Source organism: Cervus elaphus, chromosome 25 (genome assembly GCF_910594005.1).
Source record: "Cervus elaphus chromosome 25, mCerEla1.1, whole genome shotgun sequence".
Classification (NCBI taxonomy): domain Eukaryota; kingdom Metazoa; phylum Chordata; class Mammalia; order Artiodactyla; family Cervidae; genus Cervus; species Cervus elaphus.
Genome location: NC_057839.1, coordinates 71,086,676 through 71,113,186, shown reverse-complemented (window position 1 = coordinate 71,113,186; position 26,511 = coordinate 71,086,676). Strand labels below are relative to the sequence as shown.

The window sequence follows — 26,511 nt, the reverse complement described above, 5'->3', positions numbered from 1 at the left end:
GCCTGGCAAAGGTCAACAATATGCCTCGGGCCCCCGAAGGGCAGTTCCTGCCTACGTGCAGCTGCCCAGGCCACCAGCAGCCGGGGTGCGGCCCGGGCACAAAGGCACAGCTGCTGTGCCAGGGAGACCCGCCTCCATGGAAGACCCCACCCTCCCACCTGCTCTGTGAGGTCTCTGTGCGCCTAGGGTCTCCCCAGGTGCTGAGTGAGGAGCCTTGCCCCTCCCCCACCCTAGGGGGACTCGGGGTCCCTGGGAAGGAGGGGGTGAGGAGGGCAGCCCCAGGGTCCCGAGTCCCTCCATAGGGCTGAGGAAGGGCGCTGAGTCAAGGGGAGCTGGGATGCAGGACAGGGCTGACCTGGGGGCGGGGCTGCAGTGCCCGAAGGCTCTGGGTTGGTCTGGGGGGAGCTGGAAAGGCCAGGTTTGGGAGGAAGGGACCTGGATTGCAGGTGCCCTGTAGGGGCACATGGGGACCCGTAAAAGGGCCACAGGTGCGAAGGTGGAGTTCCTGGGCTGTCCCACCCACCCAGGCCCCTGCCCACTCCGCCCCTGGGGTTTTCCCCAGGGACACAGTCGGGGGTGGGGTGCAGGGCCTTTTGGAAAAGTACTGGCCTGGAGGCTGCTGAGAAGTCAGTTCCTCAGGTTGATGGTTAATCTGCAGCTGAAGCGTAAAAACAACTTGACCCAAGCAGGGCAGCTACTGATAGTCGTGGTGGGGGGTGGGGGTGGGGGCGGTGTTTGTGGACAACGCTCACCCCCCTCCTCTGCTCATAAACTCGTGTCTCACTGGGGGGCGGGGGGGGGGGCTGTGACCAGGCCGCCCCTCTGCTCCCGAAGCCCTAGGGTCAAGTGGATGGACGTGAGGACCCCTCCGCCAATACACACTCTTGCCAGGAGCCCCGGGACCTCTATGCTCACCATCTGCCATGTTTCTCTGGGCCGCAGATGAAGGCTGCGACCTCCTCACCTGCGGATGGAGCTGCCACTGACCCCCTGACCAGACCCTTGGAGGCTCCTGCAGCCCAGCCCCTAGGAGAGCCTGGTGGAGTCCTTGTCCCCGGTGGAGGGACAGGCAGGCGGAGAGCTGGGAGGGACCCTGGGCAGCAGGGAGGAGGGACGCAGTGGGTACAGCCGCCAGCTGGAAGCGGCTGCCTGGCATCCCTGCTGGAAGTTGCACCACTGCACTGTCACCAGCAGGAGGAGAAAAGATCCTCTCCCGCCTGGCAACAGCTCAGCCAATGAGACGCCCCAGCCTCCTCCAATGGGCTCCTTGTGTTAAGGCCCCATCTCCCTATAAAAAGATGGTCCTCTCCCTGGCTCCCGACTTGCCCCCAGCTCACCAAGTTCACCTTGCTCTTGCAGCCAGGGTGGCAACTCTTTGCTGCCCTGAGTAAACCTGTTTTACTGGTAAAAAATGACTATTGTTTTAGGTTAGCATAATGAAACCCTCCCACAGCTAAGAGACATGAAAAATGTTAATTCAGCCAGGACTCAGAGGCACAAATGGACCCTGTGAGATACCAACTCTTGATTCAGTTGGCAAAGGTTAAAATGATGCCTTGCTCAAGGGCAAGGGAGACCCACACTGCTGTGTGGAGGTCTTTCCAGAAAGCAATTTTCATACCCTTCAACCTGACAAGTCACTTCTAGGAAAAATCTGTCCCAGGATTTCAAGATTGGGGGAGCTGGTTTTGAACAAAGATGCTTACTGCAGCAAGATTAACAATAACTAAAAGTTGGAGCAACAGAACTGCCCAACAATAGAAAAATAGGTATTAAACATTCTAATATGTCTCTGTACACGGGGGCTTCTGGGCAGTGTGAGTTTTGCAGTGTGGGAAAACACAGTATGCTAACTGGAAAATACAAAGTGGTAATCACTGTAAGTATGTGTGCTGTGTGCTTAGTCGCTCAGTCGTGTCCGATTCTCTGCGACCCCATGGACTGTAGCCTGCCAGGCTCCTGTGTAAATGGGGTTTCTCCAGGCAAGAATACTGGAATGGGTTGCCATTTCCTCCTCCAGGGGACCTCCCCAACCCAGGGATTGAACCCAGGTCTCCCAGATTGTGGGCAGATTCTTTACTGTCTGAGCCTGATTATAAGTATACATAAGAATATACTTATCATGTGTGTATATGCACATATGTGTACACACATACACATCAGAAGAAAAATGCTAAGTTAGCTTTTGAAAACTGTCTGTGGATGGTGAAATCATGAATGCTTTTTACCCATGTCTTGAAATTGTCCTGTATTTTCCAAATTGCATTGCACATTTCCGCTACAATAATCACAAGTTAATGTGCACATGTTACTATCGACCTGACAAGACTTCTTTAGAGCATTCAGCTAATGCCTCGTCTGCTTTTTCCAACCACACAAAGTAGGTCGGAGGGCTCAGCGGGTGGACCTGGTCCCCGGAGATTTCCCACCCCACCCCACCCCATCCCCGCCCACCACTGCTCCCCGCTGAGCTCTGAGGGCAGCTGCCACCACAACAAAGGCAGAATCTCACTGCAGCCTCCCTGCTTATCTGGGGTTATTTCCTCAAAGACCCAGGTTGGTAACAATCAGTTCTCTAGATAAGCCGGCAGTAAACAAACAGGCGCAGGTGGGAGTGGGGCTCCAGGGGACTCTGGCCTCTGGCCGGCGGGGTGGGGGAGTGAGCAGAGGCAGCATCCTGGGGCGGGAGTTCCTCTGGGCCCGGGGCGGGGGCTGGGGTGCGCCTGGGAGTCGCTCTGGGGAGCAGGGGTGGGGCGGGGCCCTTCCGGCGGGGACAGGTGGGGGAGCATGCCGGCTGTCACCAGTCACCAGACACGGACCGTTCTCTGTCCCTCCCTCTCCTGCGGTGACCCGGCTCCATCTTCCCCAAGAGGAGACTAAGGCAGAGCAAACACGGACACAGAGGGAGAGGGTCTCAGGTTGGGGGGCGGGGGAGGCTGGCGCGAACCCTGGGAGCTCTGCTTGGGGCTCAAGCCTCCAGCCCGGGGCTGGGGTGAGGTAGGGGACAGCATGGAGAAGCATCAAAGGTCCCTGGGCCCGGAGGCCACGACCCAGTAACTCGGGCCCTGTGACCAGCTGTTCCAGAGCACCCAGCCCCGGGAGGCAAAGGTGGCCGTCTCGGACACCAGCGGGCCGTGGGGCCCCACCCACCTCTGGTCCCCGAGCCAGGGTGGGCGGGGGACAGGACTTAGGCGTGCTCGTTTCTGTCCTGGCCCTGCTGACCCGGCCTAGGGCCACCATCCCCACCGGCACAGGGAGGCCGCAACACTTGGCTTGTTTTCTGAGGGCTTGAAGTCTGGGGCAACCTCTTAACATGAGTCTGAGAAAAATATGAAGCTGACTGCCAGCCCTATTGAGATAAAATCTGATAGAAAAAACATAGAATTAATCAAGGATGGAATCCACTTATAAATGCTTCAATAAGCCATCTGGTCTGTTTCAACTACATTTTTAAAAAGTCAAAGGCAAAGATAAAGCCTTTGACTGTGTGGATCACAACAAACTGTGGAAAATCTTTAAACAGATGGAATCCCAGACCACCTTACCTGTCTCCTGAGAAACCTGTATGCAGGACAAGAAGCAACAGTTAGAACCAGACATGAAACAGCTGGACTGGTTCAAAATTGGGAAAGGAGTATGTCAAGGCTGTATATTGCCACCCTGCTTATTTAACTTATATGCAGAGTACATTGTGCAAAATGCCAGCCTGGATAAAGCACAAGCTGGAATCAAGATTGCTGCGAGAAATACCAGCAACCTCAGATATGCAGATGATACCACTCTAATGGAAGAAAGTGAAGAGGAACTAAAGAACTTCTTGATGAAAGTGAAAGAGGACAGTGGAAAAGCTGGCTTAAAACTCAACATTCAAAAAATGAAGATCATGGCATCTGGTCCCATCATTTCATGGCAAATAGAAAGGGAAAAAGTAGAAGCAATAATAGATTTTATTTTCTTGGGCTCCAAAATTACTGCAGATGGTGATTGCAGCCCTGAAATTAAAAGATGCTTGCTCCTTGGAAGAAAAGCCATGACAAACCTAGACAATGTGTTAAAAAGCAGAGACATCACTTTGCTGACAAATGTCCATCTAGTCAAAGCTATAGTTTTTCCAGTGGTCATGTATGGATGTGTGAGTTGGACTATAAAGAAAGCTGAGTGCTGAAGAATTGATGCTTTTGAACTGTGGTGTTGGAGAAGACTCTTGAGAGTCCTTTGGGCAGCAAGGAGATCAAACCAGTTAATCCTAAAGGAAATAAACCCTGAATATACATTGGAATATCTGATGCTGAAGCTCCAATACTTGGGCCACCTGATGCAAAGAGCCAACTCATTAGAAAAGACCCTAATGCTGGGAAAGATTGAAGGCAGGAGGAGAAGGGGACGACAGAGGAGGAGAATTGTGTTGTTATGTGTACTAGCAATATACTGTGAGAAGATAAACATTAAGAATAGTATTATTCATCAGTTCAGTTCAGTCACTCTGCCATTTCTGACTCTTTGTGGCCCCATGAATCGCAGCACGCCAGGCCTCCCTGTCCATCACCAACTCCCGGAGTTTACTCAAATTCATGTCCATAGAGTCGGTGATGCCATCCCACCATCTCATCCTCTGTCATCCCCTTCTTCTCCTGCCCCCAATCCCTCCCAGCATCAGGGTCTTTTCCAATGAGTCAACTCTTCGCATGAGGTGGCCAAAGTACTGGAGTTTCAGCTTCAGCATCAGTCCTTCCAATGAACACCCAGGACTGATCTCCTTTAGGATGGACTGGTTGGATCTCCTTGTAGTCCAAGGGACTCCCAAGAGTCTTCTCCAACACCACAAATCAAAAGCATCAATTTTTCGGCACTCAGCTTTCTTCACAGTCCAACTCTCACATCCATACATGACCACTGGAAAAACCATAGCCTTGACTAGACAGACCTTTGTCGGCAAAGTAATATCTCTGCTTTTTAATATGCTGTCTAGGTTAGTCATAACTTTTCTTCCAAGGAGCAAGCGTCTTTTAACTTCATGGCTGCAATCACCATCTGCAGTGATTTTGGAGCCCAAAATAATAAAGTCTGACACTGTTTCCACTGTTTCCCCATCTATTTCCCATGAAGTGATGGGACCAGATGCCATGATCTTAGTTTTCTGAATGTTGAGCTTTAAGCCAACTTTTTCACTCTCCTCTTTCACTTTCATCAAGAGGCTTTTTAGTTCATCTTCACTTTCTGCCACAAGGGTGGTGTCATCTGCATATCTGAGGTTATTGATATTTCTCCTGGCAATCTTGATTCCAGCTTGTGCTTCTTCCAGCCCAGGATTTCTCATGATGCACTCTGCATATAAGTTAAATAAGCAGGGTGACAATATGTAGCCTTGACGTACTCCTTTTCCTGTTTGGAACCAGTCTGTTGTTCCATGTCCAGTTCTAATTGTTGCTTCCTGACCTGCATACAGGTTTCTCAAGAGGCAGGTCAGGTGGTCTGGTATTCCCATCTCTTTCAGAATTTCCCACAGTTTATTGTGATCCAGACAGTCAAAGGCTTTGGCATAGTCAATAAAGCAGGAATAGATGTTTTTCTGGAACTCTCTTGCTTTTTTGAGAGTCCAAAAAAGTCAGATGCAAGAAGAAATGTGATGGAAGACCTCCACATGCTACACACACACACACACACACTAAAACGGGGACTTCCCTGGTGGCCCAGTGGTTAGGAGTCTGCACTTTCACTGCTGAGGGTGCAGTTCAAGCCCTGGTAAGGGAACTAAAGACCCCATAAGCAACAAGGTGTAGCTGAAAAATAAAAATTTTTTAAAAATCTATGAAACATTATTGAGAGAAAAAAGACCTACACTAACGGAGGGATGAGCTACATTCATGGTTTGAAAAACCCTATATTGTTAAGATCCCATTTAAACCACACTATAGATTGAATGCACTTGAATCACAATTCCAGAAGCTTTTCCGTGGAGACTTACAAACTTGTTCCACAAGGTATGTGGCTTTAAAGAACACGGCTGGAAGTAATGAGACCTGTGGTAAAGCTTCAGGGATGAAGGCTGTGAGTCCTGGAGAAGATGGTGGGCAAAAGACCGATGGAACAGAACGTAAAGTGGAGAAAGAGACACCAGGCGTGAACGTTTGTGGCAGAGCCAGCTCTGCGGGAGGCAGGAAAGGGAGGCGCTTTGAGCAACGGTGCCCAGTCACCGCCCCTCCCCAGGAAGGGCTCCCGGCCGATCGAAGGCTGCCTAGGCAACACCTGACAACCCTGCGAGGATTACTGACTCAACCTGAACGCTCCTGGACTAAACATGAGGATGTCTTCACGACCTTGAGAGGGCAAAGGGCCTTTAAAGGAGGGCAGGTGGGACAGCACTATAAGGAGGGCTTCTCATTCCCAGCACCCCAAGTGCAAGGGAGGAGGCTCGTGGGGCCCCCGGGACCCAGGGAGCAGGACCGTGTCCTGGGGGCAGAGGGGGGGTCAGCACCCCGCAGGGAAGGACACCCGAGTGGGCTTCACGGGAGGATGGTGGTGTCGCAGGTCAAAGCCAGCATGCGCTTTGGGCCAGCAGGGTCCCCGTGGCCACAGGGCGCAAAGGCCAGTGACTGGTGACTGTGTGTGTGGAGCGTTCCTGGCCGGCTGGGGGGTGACTGGCTCGGTCCCCTTGAAGGCAGTCTGGCAGCATCTTCTGCGGACGGGCCCCGTGCCGCCCAGGAGGCGCTGTCTGCCTGTGGGTGCCTCCCCGAGGGCACCAGGAGGTGGGCAGGGGCTTCGGAGCTGTCCCGCAGCGGGAAGATGGATGAGAGGACAAACCAGGCCCTTCCTGCCGGGAGACAGCTGGGCGATGGTGTGAAGGACTCGGGGGCCTCACTGAGCCCGGGAGCAGTCCCCGCCGTGCCGTCAGAACGGCAGGGGGACAGACAGACGGACAGTGCTGTGGAGGCGCAGGGCCTCTGGGAGTTGGGATGCTCTGGCTCTCTCTGTTAAGATGCTGTATTTATTTATTATGGGCTGCTCCCGGTCCACATGGCTGGCCGTGGGCCTTGCTCTGGTGGCGGTGCTTTCTCCTGACGGGCGTCTCCTGCCGAGGAGTGCGGGGTCTGAGGCGCGGGGGCTTCAGTAGCTGCGGCTCCTGGTTGCTCCTTAGCACGTGCGATCTTCCTGGACCAGGGGCTGGACCTGTGTCCCTGGCCCAGGACCACCGGGGAAGCCTGACGTTCTCGCTCTTCATCCGGGTGGTGGTTCTATGGATGTGCCCGCTTTATGAAAAGTCACCAACATGTCAGTCAATAACAAAAGACACGTGTTCACAGACACACCACAGCAATAGTTATAAGAGGATAAACTGCAAACAGCAGAGACATGCCGTATCAGGGAACATTTCTGCAACAGTGGGCAAGCAGACAGGGTGCATGGGATGTTCCGTATCAGAAACAGTGTTTGAAAGAAAAGTTTCACAAAGCATAAACAATAAAACAAATCTGATTTTAAGCTTAAAAATGTTTAATTTAATGAAGGGAACACTCAAGACATAATGTTTAGTAAAAATCATGCACGTTTTCACATCGTGGGTAAGTATGTGTCACTCATCCTTAGAAAACTGTGTGGAATAAGGAGAAAGCTCTGGGAGGGAAGTCTCTGATTTTCCTCATCGAGCACGTGTTTTGTGATAAAAGTCGTTGGGGCAAGTGTGAGTGAACAGACGGGAAGAGGGGAGTGGATACAGAACGCAGGACACGAGCCAGGAGCCGGAGTCCATCCCCCGGAGGGCGCGTCAGGGGGGCGTGGGCCGGGGCCGGGCGCCTGCGTGAGGGGGTGGACCTGATTCCCGGGGTAGCAGGAGGCTCCTCGGCTGGAGGGGGGCGAGGTGAGCAGGCTCAGAGGCCTTTGACCCTCGAGTCTCGGGAGCTGGTGGAGGTTCCAGGGCCCGGAGCGTGGGGTCCACACCTCGCCTCCTGCCAGCAGCTCTGACCCGGGGTCTGTTTGCGTTTCTGTCTCCCTCTCTGCCTCTGGGTCTCTCTCTGTGTCTCACTGTCTCTCTCTCTCTCTGTCTGTCTCCCTTCATCTCTCTCTCTGTCACTATCTCTCTCTCTCTGTCTCTCTCCATCTCTGTCTCTGTCTCTCTCACTATCTCTCTCTCTGCCTCCCCCACCGGCCCAGCCGTCCAGTCTGTGTCTGTTGCAGGAACCAGATGTCCCTGGAAGCGTATCTGGTTTCTCTCTCGGGCTTCCTCCCTCCTCAGACTCGCCTCCCCCATCCTGGGGGCAAAGGTCAGGGTCCCAACCTGCCCCCCACCTCCCGTGACCCCCACCCGCCCTCCCTGGACAAGCTATTCCGGGAATGTCAGTGTGATCCACGCAGTGGCGTGGTGGTGGGCCGCAGGACTGGTCCAGGGCTGGCTTAGATGGAGCTCCCGTGAGTGCTCCTCTTGTGGCCCCAGCTGGGAGGCCGGGGGGGCCACCGTCCCGTGACCCCCGTGGTCACCCAAGGGGGCCACCCAGCTCTCTGGATGCACAGATGGCTCCCGAGTCTCCCGGCCTGACCGCTGCGCTCAGCGGGCGGGGACCCCGCTTCCCGCCCTGTCCCAGTGCCCGGCCCAGGCTCCTAGTGAAGGCACAGAAGCCCCACCTCCTGGCGGGCGGCGGACGGGAGACATCAGGGCGGTGGCTCTGAGTCCCCGGGGGGACCCACAGGGACGAGGGCCCCGTCTGGAGGCCCCCAGCTGAAGCTGCACTCCCTGAGGAGAGGCTCAGAGCCCGGGGGCCAGGCAGCATCTGCCATCGGGGCTGCCCCCGATGTGCTGGGGTGCCCGGTGCGTGCAGGGGGCGCTGGGGGCCAGGCTCACCTGGGCCGCTGGGTCCCGTTTGCACAGGGGCGGAGCTGACGGCCGCCCAGGCCGGAGGGTCCAGGCGCCTCTGCAGATAAGGCATTAACAGTCTGGCAGCCTCGCCCTTGGGATCTGCTGACACTTCCTTTCGGCCCAGGTGCTGGGGTGAGGTGCCAAAGGTTTCCTATAAAGCCCCAGGTCTCCGGCCGGTGGCCACTCGCTGAGCTCACGGACCTGCCCGGACCACCATGGTGAGGCTGGCGCTGCCCAACCCCGGCCTGGAGGCCCGGATCCCGTCGCTGGGCGAGCTGGAGCGCATCGAGCAGGAGGAGAGCAACTCGCGGCCCAAGTGGGACAACAAGGCGCAGTACATGCTGACCTGCGTGGGCTTCTGCGTGGGCCTGGGCAACGTGTGGCGCTTCCCCTACTTGTGCCAGAGTCACGGCGGAGGTAGGCAGGTGGGCGGCGGGCAGGACGACCCCCGCGGCTGCACCCCACCCGGGGCTCTTGCCGGAGCACGGGCCAGCAGGGACATCCTCCTGGGGCACCACATCCCAGGTCGTGTGGGGTGGGGCGGGCTGGGCCCAGGAGCCCTCCCGTGGCCCTGGACCTGCTCTGACCCGGGCAGGGGCATCGGAGGGGCCCCCGGCTCCTCAGGGGGGCCCCTCCTCTCAGCGAGGAAGATGAGGCCAGCCCTCAGTAAGCCCACCACGCGGGCACCGGGCTGAACCCAGCTTGTGTCATCAAGGGCACTCTGGCTTCAGCAGGCACTTAGCTCCCCGATGGACAGAGGAGGCGGCCGGCTGGGTGCAGGTGACCCCTGAGAAACCACGTGCATCCCGGGCAGGAGTGGGGCCTCTTCCCATCCCGCTGCCGCCAGAGGCCTTGGGGCCTGGCCCAGAGCCCAGGGGTCTCCCTCCAAGGGGGCTGAGGCGGCCCGCCACCCACCAGGCTCTGGGCCTGGGTCCCCACAGCCCCGTTCCTCCACCTGCCCTCCTGCTGTGCGGGAGCTGCAGGGACAGAGGTCACACCGTGGTCCCTCTGGCCCCGCGCTGGCCCGGGGAGCTGGACGCAGGAAGGGGATGCTCCTGGCTCTGGGAGCTCTTGACCCCGCCTTGGGCGGCACAAGCCAGCTCTCGTGAGGAGAAACTGCGGGCTCCCTGCGGCTCTGTGACCTGCGTGTCCTCCAGAGGAGCAGGTGGAAGGGGCCGTGCTGGGTCTCCCCGGAGACCCCCCTGAACCGCCAAGGGCTCAAGCCGCCTGGGAGGGAAGGTGTGTCATCGGAACCTCTGGGCCAGCTGGCGCCTCCTGGACTGAGGCTGCCACCTCGGGGGCTGGGGCTCGCGGAGCCCAGGAGGTCAGGGCTCCCGCCTGAGTCATAGCCTACGCCCGCAGGGCCCTCAGGGGGGCCGCTGCCCCTCCCACTGCAACATGCCAGTCATGACCCCTCAGGAGCCGTCCTGGGGGAGGGTCCCCAGCTCGGGGACCAGGAGGAGGGCTGGCTGCTCCCCTGCGCGTGGGACTCGGGGGCTGCTCTGGATTGACCCCGCTGACGGGTGGAGGCCCGTTGCTGGTCCCTGGGAAGAGGGGGATGGACCGCAGAGCTGGGGAGGGACTCCCAGGGCGAACATGCTAGAAGCAGCTTAGGGGTCTTCCGGGCAGTTGGCCAGAGCAGACACCAGGAACTCAGACCCCCAGGAGGCCAGGTGCACACTGACTGGGAGCCGGGGGACCTGGGAGGATGCTGCTGAGTGGATGCTGCCCCCCAGCACAGGGGAGGGGGACGCCGCGGCCCCCACGTGGGTCAGGGCCCCGCCCCCCGCGCCCCTGTCCCTCAGGAGGCCCGTCCACTGTCCTCTGGGCCAGCTCACGGGCTGGGACCCGAACGGCCCGCCCTCCACGCCCAGAAGACCATGCCTGAGGCCAAGGCAGGGTGGCTGGTGACCCGTCAGGGTGACACTCCCATTGCCGGAGCCCCAGCTGTGGGGAGCGGAGCAGCTGTGTGGCTTGAGGAGCCGCCTTCGAGGGTCCTAGGGGCCTCCCATCCCTGCTCATACGTTCTGATTCGGCGAAAGCTTAGTTAGTCTCCAATTATTTCCAGGAGTTTTGGATAATTTAAAAAGTAAATGAATTTTTGCTTTATTTTTAACTTTATATTATGGGGGGGAAAAAAAGTCTATACAGAAAAGTAGACAGAGCCACGATGAAGACCCATGATGTAGGCTTGACCGTCAGCGGTGTTCTGTGGCGTTTGCTCGGGGTGGCCGTGAGCGGCCTGTGCACATCGCGTGACCCCGGCCGTGGCGTCGTCTCAGTCCCCCGCGCGGGAGCCCGGTAGCAGGCGCTGTGTCCTGCCTCCCACAGGCTGGCCGCCCTCCTGCACTCCCCCGGGGTCTGCGCTTGCCCTGGCAGGCAGCCGGGCCTGTGAGGCTGAAGGAGCTGGTCCCTCTAGGCAGGTTTGCTCCCAAGGGGGGCGGGCAGGACAGAGCGTGGGTCTCAGCTCGCTCGGCTTTGAGGAGGACCGTCTGCTGCCTCCCTGGGCTCAGAGAGGTGGGGGCCCTCCTGTGGCTCCCGCACCCGGCCCCCCGCGGGCCAGGGTTGTCCTCCCGTCCTCTGTGCCCCTCGCTGGGCCCCGCCGCCAGGCCTGCACGCGCCTGCCTTCCTGTGTCCCTGGGTGAGCGCCCCGTCGGGCCGCCGAGCCGGGGTCTCACACTCACCTGTGAGTGGAGTCAGCAGGCGGGCAGCATGCATGCTGCGGTCCGCCCCTTGACCGCGAGTCTGGGGTCTGCAGGCCAGGTGCTGCCTTTCTCCATCTCCCGAGCCCCATCCTGCCTTCCCCAGTGCCAGGAGGTGTGCCCACCCGGGGTGCCTCCCCACCCAGCTGTGTCCATCCCAGCACGGCACCGCCTCTGCCCATCCAGCGAGTCTGCAGGTGCACATGGGCTGGGCGCCGCCCTGGGGGACCCGGCTGAGCAGGGCCCTCGGAAGTGCGGGGCCCAGGGGTCGTGACCCTAGACCCTGAGCCAGCCTTGGGCCTCCTCTCTGCCCCCAGGCCCTCCGGGCAGCGCCTCGGGCTCCAGAGTCCCCGGTGTGAGCCCGGTGCCTGTAACTTGGAGGCTGGCTGGGCCCCCACAGACCTGCAAGGACCAGGCCCCGGCGGCCAACAGAGGGGACCAGGGGAGGCAGGACATGCCACGCAGCTTTGCCCCCCGCCCCTCGAGGGCTGGCTCCACAGCCTAGCGGCCCCGAGTCCTGACCGACCGTGGGGTGGGGGTGCAGGGGAGGCCACGGGTGAGGGCGGGCGGTGGATCCCCCCTGCGCTTCAGGGAAGTGGAAGAGGGGCATGCGGCTCCAGGGCGTCTGGGGAAGCAGGCGGTGTCCTGGAGAGCCCGCCCATGGGAGCAGGAAGGCCCCCTTGGCTCCTGTCCATTCTGGACGCTGCGGGCCGGGGGAGGGCAGGGGGCAGCAGCCTCCGTTTCCACTGGGTTTCCCTCCTGGAAGCGGCTGAGGGTCTGTGGTCACAAAAGCCAGGCGCTCCTGGGAGACTCGCAGGCAGAGCGGTGCCCCACCTAAGCCTGCGCCCCTGTGGGCTTGACCTGAGCCCCAGGGGGCTCTCTCGAGTTCCCTCCCCCCCTTCCCTCCTCCCCCCACCTCACTTCCTGAGTTCCTAGAACTCCTGCTCCCTCCGGGCGTGTTCACCCTCCTGCCCCCGCGCCTCTCTGCACGTGTGTCCTCCCTCGGGGCTGACAGTCTCCTCTCTCGTCTCCCGGGACCTTTGGAACCCACCGGGCGCCGGGCACTCCGTGGCTTTCCTGCCTCCTAAGACCTGCAGCCCGCCCCACGCCTCTGTTTGACATCCCCATTCCCGCCCCCGCAGCAGACCCAACCTCCAAAGGGAGCCAAGAGCCGCCCATCCAGGAGAGAGCAAGGGGCCGAGGGCCTGCCTCTGGCTGGTGCTGCCAGGGCTGGGGGTGCCCGTGTGGACGTGTCCTGGCCCCACCCTCCCGCCTCTGTAGAAGCTGAGCCTCCGGTCCTGCAGGAGCTTGTGGGGGTGGCTGGGGGGCTGGTGTAGGTGCCAGGACCACGGGGAACACTGGAGGCTTCCTGGAGGAGGGGCTGTCTCATGAGTGGGGTTTTCAAGAATGAAGAGGAGTTTCCCAATGGCGGTGAAGGGGCAGGGAGTCCAGGGGTAAAAGTGGCATCATGAGAGGAAGGGATGGGATGGGGAGCATGTTTTCCTCTTGGTGGTTTTGCTCCACAGGTTTTCAAATCCAGCTCCTGAGAACCTCAGAGAGGCAAATCTTACTTCACCTCTACCTCCATGGACAGAGGGACAGGCGCTGAGCCCGCAGCTGGCTGAGCCCCAGACCCAAGGCTGCTGGCTCCCCTCCATTGAGGGGTCTGGCCTGGGGGAGGCCCGTTCCTGGTGCCTTTCCTTGTGTCCCAGCCCACACCCTCGCCCCCTGACCCTCGGCACACTGCTCCCCGCCCCACACAGCACCAGCCCTGGAAGAAGCCTGTGCCTGGAGCCCCAGGGGGGCGGCCAGGCGTGCGGCCAGTCGCCCTGCAGCTCCCTGGCATGGGGACCGAGGGCGGTCCACAGGTGGGAGAAAGTGCCGCGGGCCCTGGGGCCCGTGCCCCCAGCGAGAGGGCGCCAGGGAGGCAGATGGAGGAGGAGAAAGAGAAAAGGCCGCGGGATTAACCCAGGGGCCAAGCGGGGCGCCAGGCCAGCAGACTAGGAGCCCCCTGCACACGCGTTCCAGGTCCCCCTCAACACACACACACACGCACATGCGCACACTCAGGCACAAGAGTACACACGGACACAGTCTCAAACACACCTACACACACACTCAGCTTTACATGTGTACATCCACGCACGCTCATACATACACAAGGACACACTCACTTGTACACACAAGCGCACACTTGTACACACTTGTGCACACTCACTTGTACACACGTGTCACGCTTACACCAAGTGTCTGGATACATGTGGAGGCACCCACATGCTCACACATACACACTCATTCGCATACACGTGGACACAACACACACATGTGGATAGGCACATGCACTACACACTGATGTACTCACGTGTACACACATGTATACACACGTGTACACAGTGCCATGCCAGTAGGGACCTCCCGCTCAGGCCTGACACCCACGCTGCCCAGGAGGCCAGTGTGCAAAGGCTGCAGCCTGGCTGGCGTCCGGGACAGAAGCGGGCACAAGTGAAGGATCTAAGCTGCTTGAGGGGGAGCAGAGAATGTATGTTTCAGGAGGTGGAGGCGGGGCGGGGAGGTGAGCGGAGGAGGGCGGGGAGAAGGGGCTGCATGAACCGGGGAGGGGGGGGACCTCACCCCTCGGCAGGCCTCGCCAGATCCCAGGACAGGGTGGGGGGACCTCACCCTGAGGCAGGCCGCACCGGACCCCGGAACAGAGCGGGGGGGACCTCAGCCCACGGCAGGCCGCACTGGACCCTGGGACAGGACGGGGGGACCTCAGCCCGCGGTAGGGCTCGCCAGACCCCGGGACAGAGTAGGGGGACCTCAGGGCGGGCGTCCCAGGCCACTGCTGGCGGTCCGGGTGCCCAGGGAGCCTGACCACAAGGCCCCTCAGACTGGACCTGAATCCACTTTTAAGCCCTGAAGCAAGTGTTTCCAATCCTTATCGGCCAGTTTCAGCTCTAGAGCCGGTGACCTTTGGTAACTGCCGCTGTGCTAATCTCAGCAGAACTGTGCTCAGCATGGGGCCAGGCTGGGTGCGCTGGACAAGGACCCCCCTCCCCGCTGGTTCCCCCAGAGCCTGGGTCAGGGGGAGGAGCCCGGACGGCTGGTAAAACCAGGGCCTGGGGAGGGAGCTCACCCCTTGGGGGGTCTGGGATGGTGGGCCCACGTGCACCATGAAGGCAGGTGTTCACAGGGCCCCTGCTACGGGCGGGCCAGGCCCTGGGGCCCATCAACGAGCGGAGACACAGACCCCAGGTCCCGCTGCTCCCTGGCCCAGAGCGGGGTCCCCAGGGCTCAGATGCAGACCCCTTTCTGTGCGGGGTCTGGGCCGGCCTGGAGCTCCTGGCCTTTTCCCCTTCCCCACCCTCGAGTGAGGGTGCCATGGGCCCACACCCCCAAGGGGCTCACCCCGGCGCGTGCCCCTCCCTGGGCTCCTCCCACACGCGGACGCCATCCTAGCTCTCCAGGGACTGGGGGTCAGGCAGCGTCCTGTGGGGACCGCGGACAAGCCGGCCACCGCGAGGAGGCGGCACAAGCCCCCCCCAAACAACGCCGATGACCGTCAAGGGCATGGTCAAAGGCGACATCCTTAGTCACGTGACCATCCAGCGACCCGCCCTGACCACGCCCCCACTCCCCCCACCCCGTCCCCCGCCCTACAGGAGCGTTCATGATTCCGTTCCTCATCCTGCTGGTCCTGGAGGGGATCCCGCTGCTGCACCTGGAGTTTGCCATCGGGCAGCGGCTGCGCAAGGGCAGCGTGGGCGTCTGGAGCGCCATCCACCCGGCCCTCAAGGGCTTAGGTGCGTCCGCGCCCAGGCTCAGCCTGGGGTCCTTGCTGGCAGCACACACCACCCGCTGTTCCCTTTAGGTTTCAGGGAGGAGACAGCCCAGGGCTGCACGCCCCCACCCTGAGGCTGTTGCCACCCCTTTCTTAGACTCTCGTGGGGGTGGAGGGTGGGCTGCAGAGGCTGTCCTGGGTACCTGGGGAACACAGGCCTAGCGGGGGCAGACACAGGGGGAGAGCAGAGCCCCCCACTTCCTGCCCAGAGCTGGGACTAGGAGGGATGCTGACCGCAGGGTGCCTTCCTGCGGCCTGGGACCCTTCTGTTCACTCACACCCAGTGGGCCAGGAGGCTCTCCCCAGAGATAGCCTTCACTCCAGCACTGACCCTTCATTCCACAGTGACCCCCTACACCAGCACCCCCATCCCAGCAGTGATCCCCCTACCCCAGCAGTGACTGCCTACCCTAGCTGTTATCCTCACCCCAGCACCCCCATACTCCAGCAATGCCCCCATCCCAGCCATGACCCCCTCCCCAGCAGTGACCCCCACTCCAGCAGTGACACCCCTATCCTAGAAGTGACCCCCCACTCCAGCAGTGACCCTCCACTCCAGCATTGCCCCTACCCTGGTGGTGACCCCCCACCCGAGCACTGCCTCCACTCCAGCAGGGACCCCCAATCCTAGCAGTGACCCCCAACCTAGCAGCGACCCCCACGTCAGCAGTGACCCCCGCCCCAGCACTGACGTCCCCTCCCCCCCAGGCATTGCGTCCATGTTCGTGTCCTTCATGGTGGGCCTCTACTACAACACCATCATCGCCTGGGTCATGTGGTACTTCTTCAACTCCTTCCAGGAGCCCCTGCCTTGGAGCCAGTGTCCACTCAATGCCAACAAGACAGGTGAGCCCTGGGGGGCTGGTGGGGGCGGGGCTGGCCTGTGAGCAGCACCCCCTGAATCTCTAACAGCCACGTGGTCGTCGCCCAAGTTTAGCAAAAACTCAAACACAGTAGGGGGCAGACCTGCTCCATGGCCTCCCTGGCTGCACCCGGGGGCCCTTCAGGGGATGTGGGCGGGGTAGGGTGGGAGGGTCTGCCAGGATTAGACCACTCCTGCCTTGGCAGGGTCTCACTGGGGTCCCATGAGCCCAGGGGGGGCAACCAGGACCCTAAGATGCTAGGTCTAGAGCAGAGAGAGTGCGTGAGGCTAAACAGAGCCACCCGGTGCAGGCTCTGGCTTGAGACCCCCAAAGACTGCTGGCCTCCTGAATGACTGAGTGCCGTGCCCAGGGCTCTGACTCCCAGCTAAGCCCTGGGTCTGTGCCTGCCTGGGGCAGGGTTGGGGGAGGGGGCAGGGCTGGGGGAGGGGCGGGGTTGCGGTGGGGGCGGGGTTGGGGGAGGGGGCGGGGTTGGGGGAGTGGCAGGTCGTCAAGGCCCGCTGTGCATGCTCCCTGTGTGCACGAGTGTGTGCATGGGTCTGTACTTGACTATACATGCAAGTCTGTTTGGTTTGTGCATGCTTATGTGTGCCTACAAGTATGTTCATGTGCAATGAGTGCATGAAAGTGTGCATGTGTGTACATACATGTATGTTGTGCATGCTGTTGGGTGTGTCTCTGTGGGCGTGCATACACATGTGTGCACATAGTGAATTCTCTCTGTTGTGCAAGTCTTTGTGGATGTGCACGTGTAAGTACATTTTGTATGTTGTCTGTTGGTATTCCTGTATGGGTGTGCACACATATGTATGTGGTGCATGCTGTCTGTTGAGTGTGAGTGTGCACACATGTATAAGTACATTGTGCGTGCTGTTTGTTGCATGCATCTGTGTGGGTGTGCACACATGTGTGAGTATGTTGTGGACATGTCTATTGCATATATCTATGTGGATGTGCACACACATGTGTAAGTATGTTGTGGTGCTGCCTGTTGGGTATGTCCGTGTGGGTGTGCACACATGTGTGAGTATGTTGTGGACATGTCCATTGCGTATATCTATGTGTGTGTGCACACACATGTGTAAGTGTGTTGTGGTGCTGCCTGTTGGGTATGTCCGTGTGGGTGTGCACACATGTGTGAGTATGTTGTGGACATGTCCATTGCGTATATCTATGTGTGTGTGCACACACATGTGTAAGTGTGTTGTGGTGCTGCCTGTTGGGTATGTCCGTGTGGGTGTGCACACATGTGTGTGCACAAGTTCAGTGTGTCCTGGTGTCAGTGCCCTGGGCCCATGCTCTCGTGGCCCTCACTGGTGTGGTACGGTGTCAGGTTACGTGGAGGAGTGTGCCCGCAGCTCCTCCGTGGACTACTTCTGGTACCGCGAGACCCTCAACATCTCCACCTCCATCGATGACTCGGGCTCCGTGCAGTGGTGGATCCTGCTGGCCCTGACGTGTGCCTGGAGCGTGCTCTACGTGTGCACCATCCGGGGCATCGAGACCACCGGGAAGGTGCGGGGCTGTGGGCGCTCTGGGGGACGGGGGCGGCCCCTTTAGCATCTCTGAGGGTCTGGCCCCCGCCCGCCCTCTGTCTGGGCAGCGTTTGCTGGTGGCCCAGGGCAGCGCCCCAGACTCAGTGCTGGACCAGATGGCTCCCAGACACACACTTCAGAAGCCGCAGGCGGGGGCGACAGTGGTGCCCGTCTGGATGGCGGGAGCTGAATGGTGACCGTGGTCACGAGAGGACACGGAAACCAGAGGGGGAAGCTGGGGCCAGGGCGTGGGAGGAGGGGGCGCGGTCCGGGGTCAGCCCTCCTCCTGGCGGTGGGCCCCCACCCCTGCCCGGGCCCCCCGGCCCACAGCTGCCACCTCCCGCAGGCCGTGTACATCACATCCACGCTGCCCTACGTTGTCCTGACCATCTTTCTCATCCGGGGCCTGACGCTGAAGGGAGCCACCAATGGCATCGTCTTCCTCTTCACACCCAACGTGAGTCTAGGCTGCCTGCCCACCCCTGGCTCCGTGCCCCCGCTGGTCCCTGGACACCAGACCAGCACCTCCTGGGCTGTTCCCGCTTCCTGGCTGCTGTGAATGTCTGTCCAGTGCCCCTGGACGCCGGCCGGGCCTGTGCGGGCAGTGTGCGCCAGCTCGCGTGTGGCTCGGGGCAGAGGGCCACCAGCTGTCGCCTCAGGGTCGTTTTCCCTCTGGCCTCTGCTCAGTGGCCTCAGCTGTCACCTTGCCTCCAGGCTCCTGTGCCCTCCTTGGATGCCCCTCCTGGGTGCCCCCCCCACATCCCGTGGTACATGGCTGAGGGTCTCTGTTTGGCTGCAGGTCACGGAGCTGGCCAACCCGGTCACCTGGCTGGATGCGGGGGCCCAAGTCTTCTACTCCTTCTCCCTGGCCTTCGGGGGCCTCATCTCCTTCTCCAGCTACAACCCTGTCCAGTGAGTACGCTGGACAGGGGTCCCGCGGGGAGCAGGGGGGCAGCTCCTCCAGGCGCCTGGCGCTTGGAGCTTCGGTCTCCCCATCGGACCTGCTGTGAGGCTGCAGGGGTTGGGCACTCTCCAGGGGTGCCAGCCCAAGTCTCCCGGATGGTGGGCGGCGGGGCTAGAGGCAGGCAGGCCAGCTCCCAGCTGAAGGCATTCTCAAGAGCTGCGGGGAGTGGGTGCAGCCGTCCCCCGGCCCCCCTGCGCCTTGGCCTGCGTGTCCGTCTCTCTCCCGAGGCCGGCTTGTCCTCGGCCTGCGTGTCCGTCTCTCTCCTGAGGCCGGCTTGTCCTCGGCCTGCATGTCCATTTCTCTCCCGAGGCCGGCTCATTCTTGGCCTGCGTGTCCGTCTCTCTCCCGAGGCCGGCTAGTCCTTGGCCTGCGTGTCCGTCTCTCTCCGAAGGCCGGCTTGTCCTCGGCCTGCATGTCCATTTCTCTCCCAAGGCTGGCTCATCCTTGGCGCATGTCCGTCTCTCTTCCGAGGCCAGCTCGTCCTTGGCCTGCAGACGGGCCTCACCGGGCTGTCCCTGCTCTCTGGCTGCTGAGAACATCTGTGCTTGAGCTCCGTGGACACCTGTTTTCGTTCCCCGCGTGTGTGCCCCGAGGCGGAGCATGGGCCTCGTGGCGGCTCCAGGTCTAACTGTCTGACAGCCGCTGCCCCCTTGCAGCCCCCGTAGGGCCGAGTGGGAGCCTGGGTCCTCCCCGCCCTCGCCCACGCCCATGCTCTCAGATGCTTGGGTTCCCGCCACGGGGTGGGTGAGGCAGCTCACTGAGCTTTGCGTTTGTTTTTTAGTATTATTTTTTTTTCCCGCCTGCCCTGGGTCTTTGTTGCATTGTGTGGGCTTTCTCCAGCTGCAGCGAGCAGTATCTTCTCTTGTGGTTCACAGGCTTGGTTGCTCTGCAACCTGCAGGACCCTCCCAGACCAGGGATCGAGCCTGTGTCCCCCTGCACTGGCAGGCGGGCTCCCATCCACTGCGCCACCAGGGAAGCCCCTCACTGGGGTCTGGTTTGCGTTTCCCTGGGGGTTCTTGACGGAAGCACCTGGAAGGATGGTGCCTCAGCAGGTGGGAGGTCAGGGGTCATGCACTGAGCTGAGGGAGGCTTTAGGCAGCGAGGTGGAGATGGGCGTCCTCAGCCATGAAGGCCTGGGGTGAGCTGGGGGACGGCAGCATTTGTGGGGGCAGGGAGGGGGAGGAGGGGGAGGGAGGCCTCCGTGGCTGGTGGTCAGAAGGTCCAGGCTGCCCTGCATGAGCAGGGCTGATGCATCACCTCCTGAGCCCAGAGCAGACGCGGGCCGAGCGGGGACCTGAACACAGGGTCTTCAGCCCCAGCTCCGGGGTCCCCAGGGCATGGGAGCACCAAGGGGCTAGCAGGCTGCAGCAGGCGTGGGGGCCGTCACCTGGTGCTCGGCGAGCCCCCCCAACCCCGCCCAGCGGCGGCTCAGCCTGTCCGGCTGGCCCAAGATGCAGCTCTGACCACCTGTTGCGACGCGGGCTGGCCAGGTGGACACCGCGCCCTCCGGCCTGTGCTCACCGATGCCACTTCCGTCCACAGCAACAACTGCGAGATGGACTCGGTCATCGTGTCTGTGATCAACGGCTTCACATCCGTGTATGCGGCCACTGTGGTCTACTCCATCATTGGCTTCCGTGCCACCGAACGCTACGATGACTGCTTCAGCAAGTGAGTGGCCAGCGGGCACCCCAGCAGCTGTGGTGGCCTCGTCCCCTCCTCCGCCTCCGAGGAGCCGCCCAGACTGGTGTCAGCCTCGCTCTCTTTCCAGGAACATCCTGACGCTCATCAACGGATTCGACTTGCCCGAAGGCAACGTGACGCAGGAGAACTTTGCTGAGATGCAGCAGTGGTGCAACGCCTCCGACCCCGTGGCCTACGCCAAGCTCAAGTTCCAGACCTGCGACATGGATGCCTTCCTCTCAGAGGTAGGGCCAGGGCAGTGGGCACCTGGGGTGGACACTGAGCCTCCCCTGGAAGTCCAGTTAGGACAGACCTGCCCCGTGCCACATGGCCACCCACCCTGGCCATCCTGCCCCACGGGGTTCAGACACTGGGTCTAGGGCACCAGCACCTATTGGGCCATGAGCCCCGCACGTGAGGCCATGAGATGCCCTCCATGGGCCTGACCTCTCCCGTGGCCTCATGTCAAATACACAGAAACACCCCATGGTCCGTTCTTACCATAATTCTGCTACACAAAGGTCAGAGTTGTCGTCACTGTCCTGAAATCACTGGTGGCCATCAGGCTCCCGGGATGCACACAAGCTCAAGTACCAGCCCCCAGGACAAGCAACACTTCCTGCTGTGATTGCTCGTAGGCTGGCATCTACTAATCTCAGCTTTGCAGTTCTCTTATTGGGAGCCGCACATTTCAGGGGCGTGTTGAGCATTTTGAAGGCCTGGCACTGCTTCTCCAGCGACAGCACTGTCTTGTTAGGAGTGGACACAGCAAAGGGTCCTCCCTGCCTGGCTCTCTCTGGGGAACGTCACAGGGGCTGCGAGTCTCAATCCCCCTTCCTTTTAAAAAGAGACAATCTCGAGCTGCCAGTTCTTGCCTAGAAGCTCAGTTTGTGGGGGTTTAGTGAGTTTACGCAGTCGGTTTATGCCCTCCTGCACCCCTGGTAGTCTTCCGTCAGCCATGAGCGCCCGCCCCCAGCCCTGGGCAGTGCTGACGGGCTTCCACTTTCCCACGGGTACAGGCTGTTAGACCTCCTGGACTGCTCCTCTGCGATGCGGGCTCCATGGTGCTGGGACGACCCCCCTCAGCCTCCCCACGGCTCTGAGTCCTTGCGTCCCAGGAATGTGGGCAGATGCCGTAAGGGGGATCCTGTGGGATCCCGCCGAACCCACTGGCTCCTCATTCAGCCCCTCCGAGCTCAGGGCTCTCTGCGGAAGTTCAACTCCCGGGAACCCTGAGCCCTAAGAAGAGGGCCCAGTGTCAGGCCTCACTCACCTGCGTGGGCCACTCCATGCAGAGTGTGGTCGTTACGCACCCATGAGCAGGTTTATGGCGCTACCTGCCCCGCGGGCCGCTCTGAGCGCTGGTGGGCGCACTTCCAGGGGGTCTGTTTCGGGGACTCGCTCAGGCCCGCTGAAGTCAGTCCACGCAATGGCCTCGGCTGTGGGCAGGGCAGGGCGGGGCGGGGCGGGGGACTCCCCCTGGTGAGCAGATGGCAGTCCATGCCCATCTGCCGAACACCTCTGTCTGGGCTGCACGGGGCCCCAAACACCGCCGGACAGTGTGGTCAACTTCCCAGTGATGTAACCAGTTCAGCCTTTTAAAATGCACCTGGAGCTAAAAGGCAAGAGCTGCGGTCACTCCACAGGATGGCTCAGCCTCAGCATCAGCCATGACTGCGTGGGTGCAGAGCCATCCAGGGTCAGGGCCAGACCGGCCAGTGGGCACCTCGGAGGGCCCCGGGTGACACGCCTGCTACCCTGCAGGGCGTGGAGGGCACCGGGCTGGCCTTCATCGTCTTCACCGAGGCCATCACCAAGATGCCAGTGGCGCCCCTCTGGTCCGTCCTCTTCTTCATCATGCTCTTCTGCCTGGGCCTGTCGTCCATGTTCGGCAACATGGAGGGTGTGGTCGTGCCCTTGCAAGACCTCAAAGTCATCCCCAAGAAGTGGCCCAAGGAGCTGCTCACAGGTGGGCGGGGCAGTGGGCGCGGGGCCTGTGGGTGGTGGGTGGGGCCTTGGTTGTGGGCGGGGTGTGGGCGAGGCCTGTGGGATTGTGGGCGGGGCCTGTGGGATTGTGGGCAGGGTGTGGGCCGGGCCTGTGGGCACTGTGGGCAAGGCTGCGTGGGCGGGGTCTGTGGGGATCGTGGGGCCTGCGGGTCTGTGGGCGGGTCTGTGGCCTGTGGGCTTGTGGGCGGGGCCTGTGGGCCCTGTGGGCGGGGCCTGTGGGCGGGGCCTGTGGGTGGGGCCAGGAGGACCGGCTTAGCTGCACGGTGGGGCTCGAGGCCGTGGCGCAGCGGCCAGAGGGAGACTGCAGCGGGCGTCGGGGCAGACGCCCGTGACCGCACCCCCGCCCTCTGCCGCCACAGGCCTCATCTGCTTGGGGACGTACCTCATCGCCTTCATTTTCACACTGAACTCCGGCCAGTACTGGCTGTCTCTTCTGGACAGCTACGCGGGCTCCATCCCCCTGCTCGTCATCGCCTTCTTCGAGATGTTCTCCGTGGTCTATGTGTACGGCGTAGACAGGTGGGGGCCGGGGATGGGGAACCCCACGGGGGGCGCACGCAGGGCCGCGCAGGTGTTTCTTCTGTCCGACGTGGTGTGGGGGCGGCCTGGCCCCGGGAGGGCAACGGAGAGGCCATGAAGCTCGCGCAGGGTGGAGGGTGGGGTGCAGACCGCACCTTCTGCAGCGTCCAGATGCCTCCCCCCAGGCCTCGGGAAGGGCACTGGCAGCAGCAGCAGGAGGCAGCCTGGCCTTGGGGCGAATGGGAGAAGGCAGGACGGTGCACAGGTTTGCTGTGGGCCGAGGGGCTTCCCCAGGACCCCTCCCAGGACCCTGCCTGGAGGATGGAGGGAGCTGGTGTTTTACTCCAGCCCCACTGCTCTGCCGGGCCTGCTCCCAGGGGTGTGAGCAGGGTTCCTCTGCCAGACAGAGGCTCAGGCGAAGACAGGCGGACAAGTGCGGCAGGGTCAGCCATCCCTGGGCCGTTCATTCAGGGCATCATGGATTGGCACTGTGTTCTTAATAGGAGTTGGACTCACCACTGCTCCATAAACGATCTGGTGAATCAATTAAGGTTAAATGCACAAGCCCGTGGAGGGGGCCCCGTTAAGACCCCCAGTGCTGCACCACTAAAAGTCCTGGTGAGGCTGCCCAAGGTCAGAGCCACTGCCCTGCCAAGGAAACTGCGACAGGGAGCCGGACAGCTCCCTTCCTCGGTCCCCAGCAGCTCTGCCTGGGGTTGAGGAGGATGCGGCCTCTGACGAGAGTCCACGCATCCAGCCCGGCAGTAGCACCGCAAGATGGCGGGGCTTCCCAGAGAAGGTGTGTCTACCAAGATGGATGTGAAAGGTCAGAGTGCAGCATTGCAAAGCAGAGACCGTCTCTCCAGGCGTGGAGAGGCTGCCGCTCTCTGCCTTCCTCTGCCTTCCGGGGACTAAAGGCCCTTTGGCCTCTGCTTCCAGGTTCAACAGGGACATCGAGTTCATGATCGGCCACAAGCCCAACATCTTCTGGCAGGTCACGTGGAGAGTGGTGAGCCCCCTGCTTATGCTGGCCATCTTCCTGTTCTTCTTCGTGATCAAGGTCAGGGAGGAGCTGACATACAACATCTGGGACCCAGGCTATGTGAGTCCTGGGCCTCCAGGGTGGAAAGGGGCAGGCTCCCCCTCCCTCTAGAAACCAGGAGGGAATCATGAGGGGTGGGCACCTTGCCCCAAGGGAGACCCTGGCTGCCTGGTTGCTCACCCAAGGCCGCTCTCTCTCCAGGAGGAATTTCCCAAATCCAAGGAGATCAAGTACCCGGGCTGGGTGTATGCCGTGGTGGTCATTGTTGCTGGGGTCCCCTGCTTGGTCATCCCCTGCTTCGCCATCTACAAGCTCATCAGGAACTTCTTCCAGAGGCCAGGGGACCAGCGGGCACTTGTCAGCGCAGTGTCTGCGGCCTCAGTGAACGGTGACCTCTGGTCCTAGGCAGCCCAGCCTGTGGGGTAGGGGTGGTGTCTGAGGAGGGACTGGGCTGCACATGTGTGCACATGTGTGTATTATGTGAGGGTGCATGTGTGGGAGCATGTATACATGGGTGTGTGTGTCTGTGTGTATTCATGTGAGTGTGCACATGTGTATATGTGTACACTGTGAGTATGCACGTGTAAGAGTGTATCCTCAGTGTGTGGGTATGTCCCTGCATGTGTATGTGTGCATGTGTGAGTGTGTATACATGTGCACATGTGCGTGTACATGTGTGGATGTGTGCGAGCATGTGTGCATAACAAGGGACACCCTCCTGGTGTGGTTACACACACATGTGAGTGTGCACATGAATGTGTATATGTGCACGTGAGCACATGTGTGAGCAGGTGTGTACATGAGCCAGTGTGAGTGTATTTGCATGTGTGTGAGTGTGTCTGCATGTGTGTGAGTGTGTCAGCATGTGTGTGAATGTGTCTGCATGTGTGTGAGTGTGTCCCAGTGTGCAAGCATCTGTGTACTGTGCCTGTGTGCTCATGCTTACGTGTGTGTGCATGCGTTGCCTTGCAGCACACACTCCTGCTAGCAGGGCCTGGGGAGCTGACGGGCGGTCCATCTCCACCCCACTCCCAGAGAGTCAGCTGCCATGGGGGTGGGGGCTGCTGTGCACGGCCCGCTCATCTCGGCCCCTTGGATCCAGTCTTGGTGCCTCCGCCCTTTCCTCTTGAGGTCCCCTGCGACCTTGGGGTTCTTGCAGTGAGGTTAGGGCTCTCACCCCGTGACCAGGAGCACCCTTCTCAGGCCCGTCCGGAAGAGGCCAGTGAGCTTGAGAGAACTTGGCCAGCCCGGTGGGGCCCCACCCATCCGACAGAGTCTTGGCCACACCCAGGCATCGTGAAGGCTGATCTGCTTAATCCCTGCATCTAGCTGCCAGCAATAGATGAGCAGTTAAATAAAACTCAGCTCGGGTGACTTAAGGCAGACCCCCCCCCCCCCCATCACACTGTACGTTCTTGAGAGGACATTAACTGCGTGAATATTTAGCCAGATGTTGGAAAAGACGGGTTGTAGGATAACTCAGCCTTGGCCACTGCGGTGGAGGACCGTCCATGCGTCCCGAGAGACATCAGGGACCGTGAGGGCAGGGGGACTGTCCACCTGCTGCTGCTTATTGAAGCCGGCGTTGGTGCCTCCCTCCCGTGGGGGACAGGATGCCACACCCAACCTGATCCAAAGTTACGTGAACTTGGGTGTTTGTTTCCAAGCCCCGGTCACCTCCACTTTCCATGCAAAAATCAAGTTTATGTTAAATTGGACTTTCTGAGGATTCTCTGTGCAGGACCAGAGAGCCAAGTGGTGGGTGGGAGACTCCTGGACGGCATCCTTGGGAACCACCTCCTCTATTCCGAGAGCTGTCCAACCCTGTTGGGAAAACTGCTCAGGACCCCTTAGATACACCCCACCCCACCCCCAGGGTACATGGAGGGGAGACACACTCCCAGAAGTGACCTGGTCGGGGCTGGGCTCTCCTTCTCTGTCTCTTGGTGAGGGGTTCTTTCACAGACTTGATATTTTGCAAATTGTTAGAAATTTGGGTTTTGTGGGTGTTGTGTGTACGTGTCTGAATAAATCACTCTCTTTCATAGTCTTGGCCTAAGTGTTGTCTAAACGAGAGGCAGACAAGCTCCAGCTTCAGGGGCCGTGCAGGACTGCGGGTCTGCTGCATCCACGGAGGGCCCCCCCGCCCCCCGCACCACTGCTTCAAGCTCCCGGCAAAGTGCGGGGTGGGCCTTGGCCTCCGGTGGGGGCTGCTGGTGAGGTCTCTGGGCGGGGGGACAGGGAAAGGCCGGGTCTCGCCCGTCACCTGTCTTCCCTCTCCCACTCCTTTCCATCTGATTCTCCCTTCCTCAGCGGGACCTACACTTCCGGGGCCCCGTGTTTGGGACCATGCAGCCCGGCTGAGGGGAGTGTCCAAGGAAAGTGAGATTATGCATAAGGGGCCCTGTCCTGTCCTGGTGGAGGCGTCTGCTGGGCGGCAGGGGCAAGGGTCCAGGGAGCCCCCAGGGGGAGGCCTCAGCTGAACCCA

At 60.6% G+C, this 26,511-nt stretch overlaps 1 protein-coding gene across 4 annotated transcripts; it reads left to right on the top strand.

The window, feature by feature from the left end:
• Positions 1 to 7,666: 7,666 nt before the first annotated feature.
• Positions 7,667 to 26,070, top strand: SLC6A19 (solute carrier family 6 member 19). 4 transcript variants are annotated; one of them, XM_043887860.1, is made up of 13 exons: positions 7,667 to 8,258; positions 9,008 to 9,265; positions 15,213 to 15,353; positions 16,100 to 16,237; positions 17,606 to 17,787; positions 18,154 to 18,264; positions 18,607 to 18,719; positions 20,315 to 20,443; positions 20,544 to 20,700; positions 22,220 to 22,424; positions 22,822 to 22,981; positions 23,921 to 24,083; positions 24,225 to 26,070. In XM_043887860.1, exons 2-13 carry the CDS (start codon positions 9,064 to 9,066, stop codon positions 24,426 to 24,428), a joined length of 1,905 nt encoding a protein of 634 aa, XP_043743795.1. In that variant the 5' UTR covers positions 7,667 to 8,258; positions 9,008 to 9,063; the 3' UTR covers positions 24,429 to 26,070. The 4 variants fall into 4 exon arrangements, with proteins under 4 accessions (XP_043743795.1, XP_043743794.1, XP_043743797.1 ...); XM_043887859.1 differs by having other exon boundaries at positions 8,973 to 9,265; XM_043887862.1 differs by lacking the exon at positions 7,667 to 8,258 and having other exon boundaries at positions 8,930 to 9,265; positions 24,225 to 24,445; positions 24,996 to 26,070.
• Positions 26,071 to 26,511: the final 441 nt, after the last annotated feature.